Source organism: Coprinopsis cinerea (assembly GCF_000182895.1).
Source record: "Coprinopsis cinerea okayama7#130 chromosome 10 map unlocalized cont3.10, whole genome shotgun sequence".
NCBI classification, from domain to species: domain Eukaryota; kingdom Fungi; phylum Basidiomycota; class Agaricomycetes; order Agaricales; family Psathyrellaceae; genus Coprinopsis; species Coprinopsis cinerea.
Genome location: NW_003307535.1, coordinates 1083309 through 1096231, shown reverse-complemented (window position 1 = coordinate 1096231; position 12923 = coordinate 1083309). Strand labels below are relative to the sequence as shown.

Below are 12923 nucleotides of genomic sequence, written 5' to 3'. Positions count from 1 at the left end.
TGGAAGAATGTCTTGGGGGCTGGCTATTATCTCGCAAGGAGGTGGATCCTCGCAGAATTCGAACACTCGGAAACGAAGTTGGCTACAGACGTGGTGGATGGCGCGCCAAGAGCGATTCTCTCCCCTGTACAGCGTAGGCAGCCTCCTTCGAGAATCGATCTCATCATGCTAGCTGGCGAAAATCCCTCCACTTCAGAGGCTTGGCACGCTCTCATTTGCGAACTTGGAGGACAATCCTTATCCGTGGTTGTCTGAACGACCAACTCGCATCTGTTCTGGTCGATGGTTGTGGTTGATAGACCACGGATGGGCCCTTTCTGACTGGTTAGCCTGCTTTTCGAGCTCACTTGGCTTGCACTTGGCCATACGAGAATAGGCAGAAGGCACGTTTAACCCAATACGCGTCGATGTCGTAAACCAGAACCTTCAAGCAACAGGCAGTGGGTGCTTATCTCTCTCGTAACACTCATTTTGGGAATTGAACAAACCCGTAATAACTGCCAGTCCATATCGAATCAAACAAACTCCACCGTTCCGTCGGTAATAAATTTCGAAGCTTAATGAACGTGCGCTCGAAGAAATGTCATTTCGTAGTCTTGTTCGTTCGACCAAGTCTTGGGGATGTCGCTTGGCCGAGACGATGAACGCTCCTCCCGTCCTCGCAATCGGCGAATTACTTGGTACGACTTTTTCCTCCCCATCTTTCCCATGTCGCGGTGTAGTCACCGCCGCCAGTCTCAAGGCTTTTCATCAAGCGTAAGTACCAACAGCAATATTATCGCTTGACATTTGATGAAAAAGTTACATACATAATATCCTCGTCCGCCCGCGTAATACAGGGACAGAGAACTGCAATAACAGCATTCAGGTCATCCCTTTCCCTGATGTAAACAGCAGCATCCAGACCGGTGCTATAAGAACGCGTATCAATCAACCTTTTGAATCCAAAACGTGTCCAGCGGCAGGTCCCGAGCGCGCTGTCCACAGACGTGCCAAGGCCGCCCGCTCTTCTCGGTGCGCGCCAAAATGGCGGGCCAACGTGTTTCTTGTTCGGTTCGAGTCCTTTTTGGGGAAGGACGGCTTCCTAAAAAGAGTGCAGCGCTTCGCGCCAAGATTACTGTAGCTTCACTCGAGAAGTCGATGCCAATTTATGAGAAAGCCGGACTAGGACAATGAGTCAATGACATGTCTCCTCGGTATATATGGGATCAACGAGGAGGAGAAGAGTGATGGGGATTGGGTTGCCAAGCGCTGAGTGGGTTGCAATGAGCCTATTCAACCAGTGGGTTCCTCAAAGTCTCGAGGTACTCGGCGGGTTGAGAAGATTCCGCAGGAACGAGCGAAAGGTTAGCCCTGGAATGCTGAGCTGGTGGGGTCACTCCGCGTATCCTGCATCTGATGTAGTTCCTTCCAGCACCTTCCCCGATATTTTTAGTTTTCACTTATTCTCAATGACATGTTGGTTGACGCTCACCAGCACTTCCGAACGCGAGCGCCGGGCTATAGATAGATTTCGTCTTGGCATGTAGCCCAGCTTTACGCCAATGATTTAGATGATTCTACTTCAGATGAATCTACACTCTCAGAAGCTTCAGACAACGAGGGCCAACTTCATTTAGACTGGTGCTCCAGGGGCTTGGCAATTGTGTGGCAGCGTCAAGGGAAGCACCCAAGCGGAAGTCCTTCGACATCGTCGGGTCTTCCTCAATTATCAACGAAACGACTAAAATCCTCGAAAGGTAAGAGTTTCCTTTTGTGCTGGGCTTCCTGCTACACGCCAATGGGATACTTAGCAGATCGAGTTTTTTTCGGGAGCTACGAGAAGCGAGGAACGGATAAGTCCCCCTCAAGCCTCACCTCTTGGCCCCGACATTTTGATTGACCGGTCGTCGTGATGGTTGAGTGAGGTAGAACTGGACAGCGTAGCTTGAGGCTGAGGCTGCATCGATCGATCATCCTTGATTGAGCTGCGGGCCTTAGTTCCACGTTCCAGCTCCTTGTTCAACGGCCAGGCCTCTCTTCGCCCTGGGGAGAACCAAGGAACAACCGGCGATTACTCGCCTGTACGGTCGTACCTACCTCATATTACAAACTTCCATATCCTCGTTTAGTATGTCTGGATTTTGCACGAGTTGTTGGTTGCAGCCTGCGGTGTTCACGGCGCTTTGATTGGAGTTGTGGCTGGTTAGGAGGCGCTCGAGGGTGTGTAGCGTACTCCTCGGCTGGCCCGCTCTCGCGCATCTCCCTCACAGACAAAGTTCACATAAAAGCCGAGGGCTTGTGCACTACCTGGATCTCTTTCGTCTCTTCCAATTACTCGTGCCCTTGCCTGGAAGCCACTAATAGATGATGAGGTGTTTGGCAAGTCGGCCAGAATCTATGTCTTTCTCCCCATCCAAGAGAGATCTAACGTTTAACCTGTTTCAAGCCACTCCAGGACAGATCTTCGAGCAGAATTAGTTATTTTGTCTTCTTGGTCGCAAAACACCCTCCGACACACCTTTTGTGACGGACTCGTTTGACGCCGAGACCTGATCTATGACGTAATTTCGTCGCGTCGCGTCGAGCGGACCTTGAAGCTGGGCTTTCGTCTCTTGACCTCCAACCCCCACCATCCCTTTTGCGAATATACCCAGCAGGCCGCTGGACCTTGACAAAAACGTGTGCATGACGGTATTCTGAGATTGGAAGACTTCAGTAGACGCCGATATCGACGTACGAGCTCCGGAGATAAGCTGGGACCGAGGGCGATGACGACGACGAGCATTCTTGGTTTCGGGACAAGGCGAGCGAGGGCAATTAATGGATAGACGCTGTGAGTGGAATGTCGAACCCGCCGGCGTTATCCTTTACTTATCTTCTTGTATTTAGAACGCAGGGCCATTATGCGTGTCATTCAGAGGATCCGAGTGTGATAAGGAAGCAAGAGCCGAAGGCTATCGAAGGAATGACGATGCACAGCGCCTCGAAAACAATTCGGAAGAGGCTTTTCTGAGGCTCTGCTTTGACACCCTTGCGAAGCTTTTAGGTTGTTCGCTGAATGGGATGACCCCAGGAGCATCGTCACCGCCGTAGGCAATCAAAATTGAAGCTTGATCTGTGAACTGTGCTGGCGAGCTGCCATGCATTCAGCAGTGATGTGCGGTTCTGTATTTCAATCTGCCTTCTCAAGACTAATTATCCATGTAGGATTTGAGCTCAATGCCCGGAGTCGTTGTGGTCGTATCTATTCGGAATCGGTCAACCCGAGAGATATGAATTGTTGTAAGTTCTATCACTTGCCGCCAGGTCCCGGGACCGGATAACGTTCCCAAGAAGGAACAACAGCTATTAGGACATCAGGTGTAACCTTCCTAAGTCTACGTCTGTATTTTGTCTAGTTCTGGACTTGATCGGCTGCGAGGACAGGTTCTGTTATGAAACGGGCGGATTATACGAGAGTAAGTTCGTCTCATGGTGTCTAATTAACGAATCGATCAACCCGCTAACCTCTTATCCCAGATCACGGGCCTTGTCTTCCTTCTGAAAATAGCGTACCAGAACGCCTACGATCTATGGGCGCTTAGAGTCCGGGCTTCTAGCACTCGCTTCACAAAATCACATCGGACTATTCCAATGTCTGGGACCTATTCAACCTTGCCAGTCATAAGTAAGCTCCTCGAAAGTTCCATGACTATTCAATGTCAGCCCTGACCCACGTTCATAGGCCATGTGTTTCGGTCAGAGGGACAGACCGCCTTCCCTTCGCAGTAGAGCCAACCTCGTTCCCGCGCATACAATCGCTTGGGAAGGACCATGTACCGTACCCATTCATCTCGATCTACTTCCAGTGAAGCACCGGGTCCCTTTGCAAGGGCATTATGGATCCATGATCTCCCGCAGTAGTAGCCTGTTGGCACGCTGCCGACGTGTCACGTCGACCTACCGAGTTCGCCAATGAGGCTTGCCCGAGCGCTCCACCGCGTTCGGGAGACGGGAGTGGTCAAGGGCGGATGATGTGCAGAGCATTGCATTACTTCGCCTCCACGTAGTGAGGGCTAGCTAAGGGTAAGCTATGTCTCTAATATGTTATGGTGGAATATTAACTGAAGGCACACCCAGATTCCAGATTCCACTAAACCGGCGGGAATAATCACCCAACGATCAACGCTTGACCCTGTTAATCGGAATAACGTGCTGTTAGATGAACAGGAATTGAAGGTCCAATCTTCAATCTTGTTGCAATCGAACACCACGTTTTGGGGTGAGTTTGTTGTAACCGATGCCACATATGCACTCAGGGCTCGGAGGAATCACCAGGTTACGACTTCGGCGGGAGGGATCTATTGCGAAGGGCCCTGATTCTTACCTTCGGAATCTGCGATAGCCTCGCGTAACCTTTTCAGAAACTGTGAGTATATCTTCCCTATCTGCATCAACGATGTTTATACATATGTATTAAAGCGTGTTGCGCAATATTCGACTCAACAGTTGGCGAGCAGGCGCTCTTGCAAGAACACCACTATCAACCGAACGCAAAACTGGCAGTATGAATGGCTGATCAGCTCATTCAATGGAATTCGAACACAAGGGGCTTCTTCGTTACACGAGAGCTCGGTACGTATGTTCATCAATGTGTCTCCAATGTCCATGGAGGTACAACTCCCCTGCGATATCGGAAGAAGTTTCCTGTTGCCCGATCGTCGAGAAGTCCAGCAAGATAGGCAACAACACCATTCGAAGTGGCATTAGAAGAAAAAATTACAATTCTTTTCCGGGGCTCTGTCCCTCTGTCAAGGGGTTTTCCTGTGAATACTGGAGCACGGTGCACGAATTCCTGGTAAGGGTTCCCACTGTTTCGCCATTAGTTTTGTTGTGGACTGATGTTCCCAGCTCATAAACTGTCCACAAGGCTGCTCTCTGTCCAGACACGTTTTCTGTCCATCATCAGAAAGAATCAACGTTCGCCCCATGGACCCATACCCAATAGGAGAGGTCAATAGGTGCGTTGGAGATGGAACTCCGCCGCTGATTCCAATGTTCGCAAGGATATTATAGTCGGACCTCTGATTCAATCACCGTGTGGGAGAAGAATAATACCTGGAGTTGCAGATCCCTAATTCTGCGATGGAGCCTTCCACCGGGGCGAATGACCGGGAATCTTGCAGGTAGGTGGGTCCTCTCTTGCCCGCAGTAGACAGTGAGCAGGTGCTGGCTGACGAGGTTTGCTACGTACCAGGAATCGGGACCAGACAAGTTCGAATCCGAAGCCCGAAGTTTCGAGAAATTCTCATCGGCTCGAATGGGAGTCGATTCAAGGGCCTCTCATCCGTCTTGAAGACTTCGGTAAATGTGAAGAGTGAAAATCCGATGTGAAGAGGAACGGATGGGCAGTCTATGTGGAGGATGTATTACAGCGACGCGCTCCTACGACACGTAACGTAAGTAGCGTGCTCCGCACAATCGCAAACTTCCAAATTCATCCGTGACCGCTTTCAGGTACTTCGTCATGTTTCCCCAGTTTCCGCACCATGTCTCGCAGAAGCAGGTATTCATTAAGGCTTGATGTGCTCCAACAGGGCAAATGTAAGTCTCTCCCATGGGTACGACACGAGGGACCAGGCTGATGGGTATTTTTTGACAAGTATGGCCACCCAAGGACTTGGGAAGAAGAATCGGCTTTGATGAACCTTGAGCGTAGGGCTATGGGTTCTGTCTTTCTAATCCAGGGAACGCCCGGTCCAGCCTCTCTCTTGTGAGGAAAGGTCGAAGTTCGAACTCGCAGTTCCACCACCGTCTTGAGCAAGCTGTGCGATTGTGCTATACCAGGGGCCATTGAAGTTCAGCGATTCCCCGTGTAGAATGGGCCAGAACCTGGGTCCAAGCCTTGTCGTAGAGAAAGGTGCGTCAATGGTGAGCTCAAGGACTGATAGCTCACTCTCTCTAGACCAGATATGCGCTGCACTATGAATAGTCGATAGACCAAATTGGAATAACCTTGGTATGTCCATATCACAGCATGGTGCTTTTAGAACGCGCACAATTATTCGCCTTCCATCCTCATCTCTCCTTTACGCTACTCGAGCCTCGTGTGTCTGTCAGAGCACCACTTCTTGGAAGAGATAGGTGGCGACATACAAACGAGATATGAATCATCATCATGTCATTCAGTTGTCGCCTACTACTGAGATGGGCGCCTTATTACTACCGGGTACATCGTTCTTGATCCTCAGATGGAGTATGTTGCTGATCCAAGTTCAGGGTATTACAGGAAGCGGCCCCTCTGCGGAAATGCGAAGCGAAGAACACATAGCTGTTCCTGAGAATGACCGGCTGACGTCCAACTTTCGTTGTACGCGGAGGTGAGGAACCCAATGCAGTGGCACGGTGGATTCGCCAATACGACCACGCGAAGCTAAAGCGTCTCTCGCAGACCGGGCAGGAATGTATTGGGAAGTCGGAACCCTGCTTGACGTCGAAATTGGGGTCCATATTGACTTGCTTGGCAAGAAGAGAATTCCTGGGTTCGGTCTTTCCATGATATGACGGACCTTCAGCTAAAGTGCGTTTATCCGCGTACAATCATTAATATTTGCTCCTTCGATCAAGTGTGTCGATCATCTAATCTCTCAGATAGACCCTCATGGCGAGAGTAATTGCCCAAGTGGACTGAGAGATTTGGGAAGCTTGAGTTAGGTTCAAGTTCAGTAGCTTTCAGTGCTATCAATGCGTTAAATATAACGAGATCCAGCATGATGGAAATAGAACTCCTTTCAATGCGGTGGAACACTTCGGAGGCAGAGAGAACACAGAACGCCTTCCGGATGAGCCGGGAGCCGCTCAGGTGTGCAGAACCGCGTTGTTGAACCGCGTCGTATCCCACCTACGAAGCCCAGTCAGATTGTGGTTGTCTGCTTCTCTCGGAAGCGTCATGGGACTTGTGGTGGACGGTTTCCGCTATTTTGAACAACGTATGGTTAGTTATCTTTGACAGTTGGATTACTTTCGCCGACTACTTACTGGATGGGAGCTTTTTCCAGTGATATGCTGTCTATGAAACCTATTGGCATCTTCATTTCGTACTGGGTCTTATCTCTGCGCTCGAGTCTCTCGCAACTATCCGGGGGTTCGTCCCAATTCAATTCACTCTGATCTCCTCTCTCGATGCGCACGGAAGTTGTTCGTAGTCTTTGATTATACGGCCCAGATTCATAAACCCTATACCCTTGACATTTTGTGGCAGACAGGCTCGTCGAGCTGAAAGTTACTATTATGGGTATGTGTACACTTCGGTGTTAAGATCGTTCTATGCATGAGAATATGCCGTAAAGGAGGAAGTGCGTGCTGGGCAACAAGTTATGGGTTATCAACGATAACAAATGGTATCTGAGGCTATAGGTGCGATACACAGCTAACGTTCCTTCGGGCATAGACTCACGTTGGTCATAATCAGGTTATCTAGCATCTATTCATCGGGGCACTGACCTGGGCTTCGCTGTGGGACTCTTTCCAGCTCGAGAGCTATAGCGGCTTTGGCAATCCCACTGGAACATGGAGTAGTCCGAGGCTGGTCCATTGAGAATACCAAGCTCCGGGATTCGAGGGAATGTATGAGGGTGTTCAGCTTCATGCTATGTGGTCTGTTATGTTTACATCCAGCTAAGTGACGGGTTTTGCGGCGCCTACGGCTAAAATCGCGCATCCTCTCTTGTCGTGACCTGACATGAGTCTGACGCACTTTTCAGTGTCGAGGGATTTAGGCTTGGCAAGCAATCAGCAAGGATTGATTCAGACCATTCCTCTAGTGTCCACCGTATTTACTAGGGATTCTGTCTGATTGAAATGGGACGGACGGCTCGGCTTGGTCGACTCGCTTGGGCGCTTATGGAACCGCGCGCTTCTCCTTCCTGGACGTTCCGCCTTTTCAGCGGTTTCTTACAAGGATCATGAAGGACTCAAACTTCTCTCACTTCTCTACTCAATTGGACAGGGATAAACAATGCCATGGGTGGCGAAAGGGGTATACAAACGGATGTCGTCATCGAGTCGGTACCCCGGCGCACGGCGCAGGATCATTTGCCGCTTTGCTCGGTTCGTCTCGTCTCCTTTTGTTGTTCATTAGCGACAAGATCCGCAGGGAAGGGCGTACATTGCTTAAATTTTTGCTGAACTCTCCGCCAACGTAACGAATACCCGGTTTCGACTCTCCGTGACCTCGACGGCGGAAACCCACGTCAGCTACTACATTATTGTCTGACCTCGTCTCAAGCCCCGATGTCCCAAACGCCATCTACGGCGCTCTCGTACTGATGTCCACATTCGTGGCTGCTTGTTAATTGTCCCCTCTGGGGATTGCCTCGACCAGCTTCGAGTACATAGAATGCTGGTGCTTGGGGAAGCTTCATCCGAGCCATTGGTAACTAGTGAGTTGACCTGGGAAGATCCTGGTAAGCCATGTTCACTATCACAGGATCACAACTGGGATAGATTGTCCATGATCTACGGGATGGATTGGCACGAGTTTGTCTCCTTAATTGGACACCGTATTACATCACTATGGTTCTGGGGTTCATTTGTGAGTCCTACACTCCCACCCGATGTGATTGTAGTCTGTAGTTACTCGTGAGCTCCTTACTACTCGCAGACCGTCACCCATCCCGTCGGCTCCCCATTATCCCAGCGACTCGATCTTCGCGGGAGAACCACAAGTGGATTTGGTTCTGTTTTCGAAGCAAGAGTTCCAGGGATTTTGACATCAATGTGAGGTCTCCCACTAAAATCATCTTGCGCCGTTTTTAAGGCTACGCACACGCTTCGTAGTCATTCAATGCCACTAATTGTGGGGTTCGACTCCTCCTCAGGTACAAGACCTTCGGACCCCGCATTCCTGACCCTACAGTATTTCCTGAACGTCTATTTTCCACCTCTACTCCATATGTTGACGACAATGACACGGGCAAATGGTGTAGTTGGTTATCACATCCGCTTAGCATGCGGGGGGTGTCCGGTTCAATTCCGGATTTGTCCACTCCTTTTTGTTTTGTGAATTTGGGTATGGAGTGCAACCAGGAGAAAGTCAGGACACGTATCCGCAAGTGTTTTAAAATTTACCATTTTCCCGCTTCGCATACTGCAGATAAGTTGGAACTGGTCCAAAAAGCATCGGTGTCTCTCTTATGCAATGTACACTTTGATGGCGATGTTCCAATCCTAATAACTTTTCACGTACGAGCTAACTTATCTCGGGCGGCTCTCACTGTTGTCTCGAGTGGCTAATGTTGTTATGTTTCTTATGAAATCCCGAAGAATGTACGCTTTAGGGCAAGACGAGCTTAAAATCGGGTCAAGGAAGCATCCTCGTATGTCGGCATTTCATTGGGAAGGTTCGATGAAACCCACTCCCGTGACACTTGTCGTTCCTAACCGGTTCGTCGTTGCCATTGGTGATCAAGGAAAGGCCACTGAAAGCCCTGCGGAAGGATACCGTCACAGAACGAAACCGAAAACGGTAGCTAGTATCCTCAAGTTCATGAGCGCTAAAAATAAGCACTTACCCAATGTGCCCGACACCTCCATTTCGATGTCAAAGAGGCAAGTATCGTGTGACTGAGGGGTAGGACCCTTGGAAGAGGCTCCTGACCGGTGTCAATATGGCCGTGAATTCGTGAATAATATAGGCGTCAGTACAGTCGTAAGGGGTAGTAACATACATGGGTATTAAGAGTTACAGCAATACAGATACGTAGATATCGCACTTTTGAAATCGACTGCCGCCCGGTGGACGAAAGCCGTTGTGGATCGTGAGGACAGCGGATGAGGATGCCGCGCCTCATGCATCATGAATTGCTCCCCTCGTCGTCAGAAACCTTCTTCGTTTCTGTATCTTGTTTGATCATGTCGACGCTGCTGTCGTTAATATTGGATTGCGGGCCGACATAGTGGCGGCGGGCCCCAGCGAAGTACCAAGCGCTGTGAAAGCGAAAAGAAACATTCAGTAATTGTGCAACCTTCCATGTGCGGGGTCTCGAGCTCACTATGCGAGGATAATAACGCAAGCAGTGATAACCTGTGGAGTCCGAGTGTGTCAGTCTCGCAGAGGTGAGGTCAATGCGAGGAACTCACTGATGCATAGTTCATGTTTTCGGAGGTGACAGGGAGGACCGTGGGCAACGAGAAGATAACGCAAATGAAGAGTGTCCACAAGACGCAAGCCACATTGCAGAACCAACCCAGGAAGCCGTCTCCCATATAGAAAGGACCTGGCTTGAACATAACCTCGGGGTGATTGGCGAAGATACGTCGGCAGATGATAGGAGGAAGGTAGCTGAGGTCAAGTCCAATGGCAGTAAGCGAGAAGATGGCATTCGCAGCGACGGGAGACGCAAGAGCCAAGAAGCCAGGCAGGATGCAGATAAAAGTGGTGAGCCAGATAGCGCGAAGAGGAGTGTGAGTCCGCTTGTTGTTCTTTCCAAAGAAACCAGCGTCAGGCAACCCTAGAAAATGGTGTCAAGGCGAATGTATTGAAACAAATGAGCTTTGGTCACTGACCGTGATCGCGGCTGAAAGCGTAAACAGTTCGTGAGGCAGCTTGTAAGGCAGTTTGGACGACGAAGAACGCAGTCAAGCAAACAAATACCTGAAGATCTGTCAGCACAACGAACTCTGTCTGCTTAGTTGAACTAGCACGCACCCAAATAGCCAGCGCACCTCCCTTACCAACTCGGTTGAACAAGATCTGCACTAATGTCAAATCCTCGCCCGTATTTCATGGTAATCGCACTTACGGTAAGCACAGCATTGCCAGAGGGGCCCGGGAGTTCAGCACTGTAATGACTTGGTTAAACATTGACTAAACATTCCCATGGAGAGACACTTACAGAGGACCGGAGCAGAGGACGATAATGATGTTGAACAACCAGCCAATCAAACCAGTGCCAACAACAGCAATGAAAATGGCAGAGGGAGCTGTCGGACACGGATTTAGCGGATTTCCAAGCAAAAGGGGAAGGTATACCTACCTGCATACGCCGCTCGCTTGACTTCCTCACTGGACACCAGTTAGCGAAGATGGGAGGTAGGGAGGTGACAAATCTTACGAGATATGAGCAGTGGCATCATAGTCAGTCATCTAAAGGAAGTGTCAGCTCGGCATCCGGATGAGAGCAAATGCCTTACGTACCGTCCACTGAACGGAGAGGAGACCAAGGAGGAAAGCAAGGCCTGTGTTCCACCCTCCAGTTTGGTTAACAATACCATCGGAACCGAAGACATAGCTAGCAGGGTGCATCTCAGAACGAGGGGTCTTCGCAAGCAAAACGATGATGATAACTGTCCGGGATGTCATCAATAGGAACTTGATTGCGTTGATCGACGTCCTTACCGAAAGTGGTTCCCAGGTTGACGAAGACAAAGTACTTGGTGAGATGAGCCAAGTATTTGGTCGCCATGGAATTCTGAATATTCGTGAGCTTGGGGTCTAACTCGAAGGGAATCCCCACGTACCAGCAAACCGTGGACGACCATAAGACCCGCGAAGAGACCCACGACTTTGCCCTGGAGGTCAAAATTGAGTATCTCTTGGCGGACTGTGTACAAAGAACTGCACATACCGAGGTGATCTCAAAGGCACCGTCAGTTCCAATGTTGACCGCTGCAAGGATCATGTTTGACAGACCGAACTCAGTCGAGGAGATACCTGCAATTTGGCCTGCGATCGAAAGTCAGCCCGGCTCGGTTGAAGGTAGCTAGATCGCACATACCAAGAATATTGAGCCACCCTACAAGCCAGCCAACCTAAAAACGTTAAATGAACAAGAGCTCCGCCGTGAAGGATGCGCGAGAACGAACTGAGGCTCGGTACTTCTTGGGCGTCAATTGTGCGGAGGCGGTGTACCTGTGAGAGACGACGGTCAATGACATCACGACCGTGTTATCTGGCACACGACTTACAATCCACCACAAGTGGGGAACGCGCTGACAATCTCTGCGATACTGGCACCAAGAGCGAAGCACAGACATGCTCCAAGAATCCAACACCAGGTAACCTGTTGACCACGAATGAGGCAAACGCTCCAGAAGAAGCACACTGCATGAATGGGCTTACACTGGCAGGACCTCCGGTGAGCAAGGGGGTGTTGAACGTCGTGGAGATACTGGAGCAAAGACCCTACTTCATTATCAGTCCGGCGCTCTTTGGCGAGTAAACAGACGGCGACGAACCATGATACTGAACGCGAAACTAATCTGTAGACCAACGATGAGCAAAGGTCGACTGGGTTGTCAAGAATTAAACTCACTGTGGCCAGATTCGTAAACTCGCGCTTGAACGAGGGCTTGTAACCCATGGCGAGGAGCTCCTTATCATCGTCGTCCATCGTCTCAAGGGTGGACGTGGAGACGTGCTTCTTTTCGTCAAGCGACATGGTTGCGGCGCAGAGGGGAAGGCTTCGGCGGGGTCGAAAGTCGTACTCTTCTACGGGCAGAGTGGTGACCGACGTAGTTAAAGCAGAGGAACGCCCAAGGGACAGAGCTCACACGACGATTAAGAAGAGAGCGTCGGAGTCTATTCCACCAAAAGAACAGAAGATAAAAAAGCACATGGGTCTGACGGAATCCATATGAAATGGTCTCCCCGAACTCCGTATCCACCCTGAACCGCGATCAAAACAGCCAATGTGTACGGACCAATTTGACAGCTCTCCTACCACTCTACGAATTTGCCATACATATTTCATCCCCTAGAGTGTTTCCTATGACGTGAATCCCCGACTCCTACAATCCTAATCTTTTTACCAATGGAAAGCGAACTGCGACAGGGGATTAAGACTACCGCCAGGCGAAAAAACGTGCAAGTCCGTCTATATCTCACCTACCATATGGTAGTTTGAATACACAGAGGACGGCAAGTCATAGACCGGATCCTTGACCCGAATCCCCTTCTTTTG

General features: G+C 50.0%; 2 protein-coding genes and 1 non-coding gene across 3 annotated transcripts; 1 reads left to right on the top strand and 2 right to left on the bottom strand.

Moving 5' to 3' along the window:
* Nucleotides 1-1789: 1789 nt before the first annotated feature.
* Nucleotides 1790-2767, bottom strand: CC1G_15300 (hypothetical protein; the record flags this gene model as incomplete). The annotated part of the gene is made up of 6 exons (XM_002910347.1): nucleotides 1790-1815; nucleotides 1858-1967; nucleotides 2080-2163; nucleotides 2318-2339; nucleotides 2501-2678; nucleotides 2720-2767. 6 exons carry the CDS (start codon nucleotides 2765-2767, stop codon nucleotides 1790-1792), a joined length of 468 nt encoding a protein of 155 aa, XP_002910393.1.
* Nucleotides 2768-8933: 6166 nt separating this feature from the next.
* Nucleotides 8934-9007, top strand: CC1G_20187. Its single transcript has one exon. It is a non-coding gene; the product is annotated as a tRNA-Ala (tRNA).
* Nucleotides 9008-9815: 808 nt separating this feature from the next.
* Nucleotides 9816-12466, bottom strand: CC1G_09113 (amino acid permease; the record flags this gene model as incomplete). Its single annotated transcript, XM_001834104.2, has 19 exons — nucleotides 12276-12466; nucleotides 12199-12222; nucleotides 12083-12145; nucleotides 11929-12023; nucleotides 11827-11872; nucleotides 11739-11772; nucleotides 11589-11686; nucleotides 11482-11532; nucleotides 11360-11432; nucleotides 11159-11307; nucleotides 11076-11107; nucleotides 10998-11026; nucleotides 10857-10944; nucleotides 10764-10803; nucleotides 10670-10714; nucleotides 10528-10615; nucleotides 10102-10472; nucleotides 10014-10045; nucleotides 9816-9948 (listed from the first exon to the last, which is right to left on the bottom strand). Exons 1-19 carry the CDS (start codon nucleotides 12399-12401, stop codon nucleotides 9816-9818), a joined length of 1617 nt encoding a protein of 538 aa, XP_001834156.2. The 5' UTR covers nucleotides 12402-12466.
* Between the last annotated feature and the right edge of the window lie 457 nt (nucleotides 12467-12923).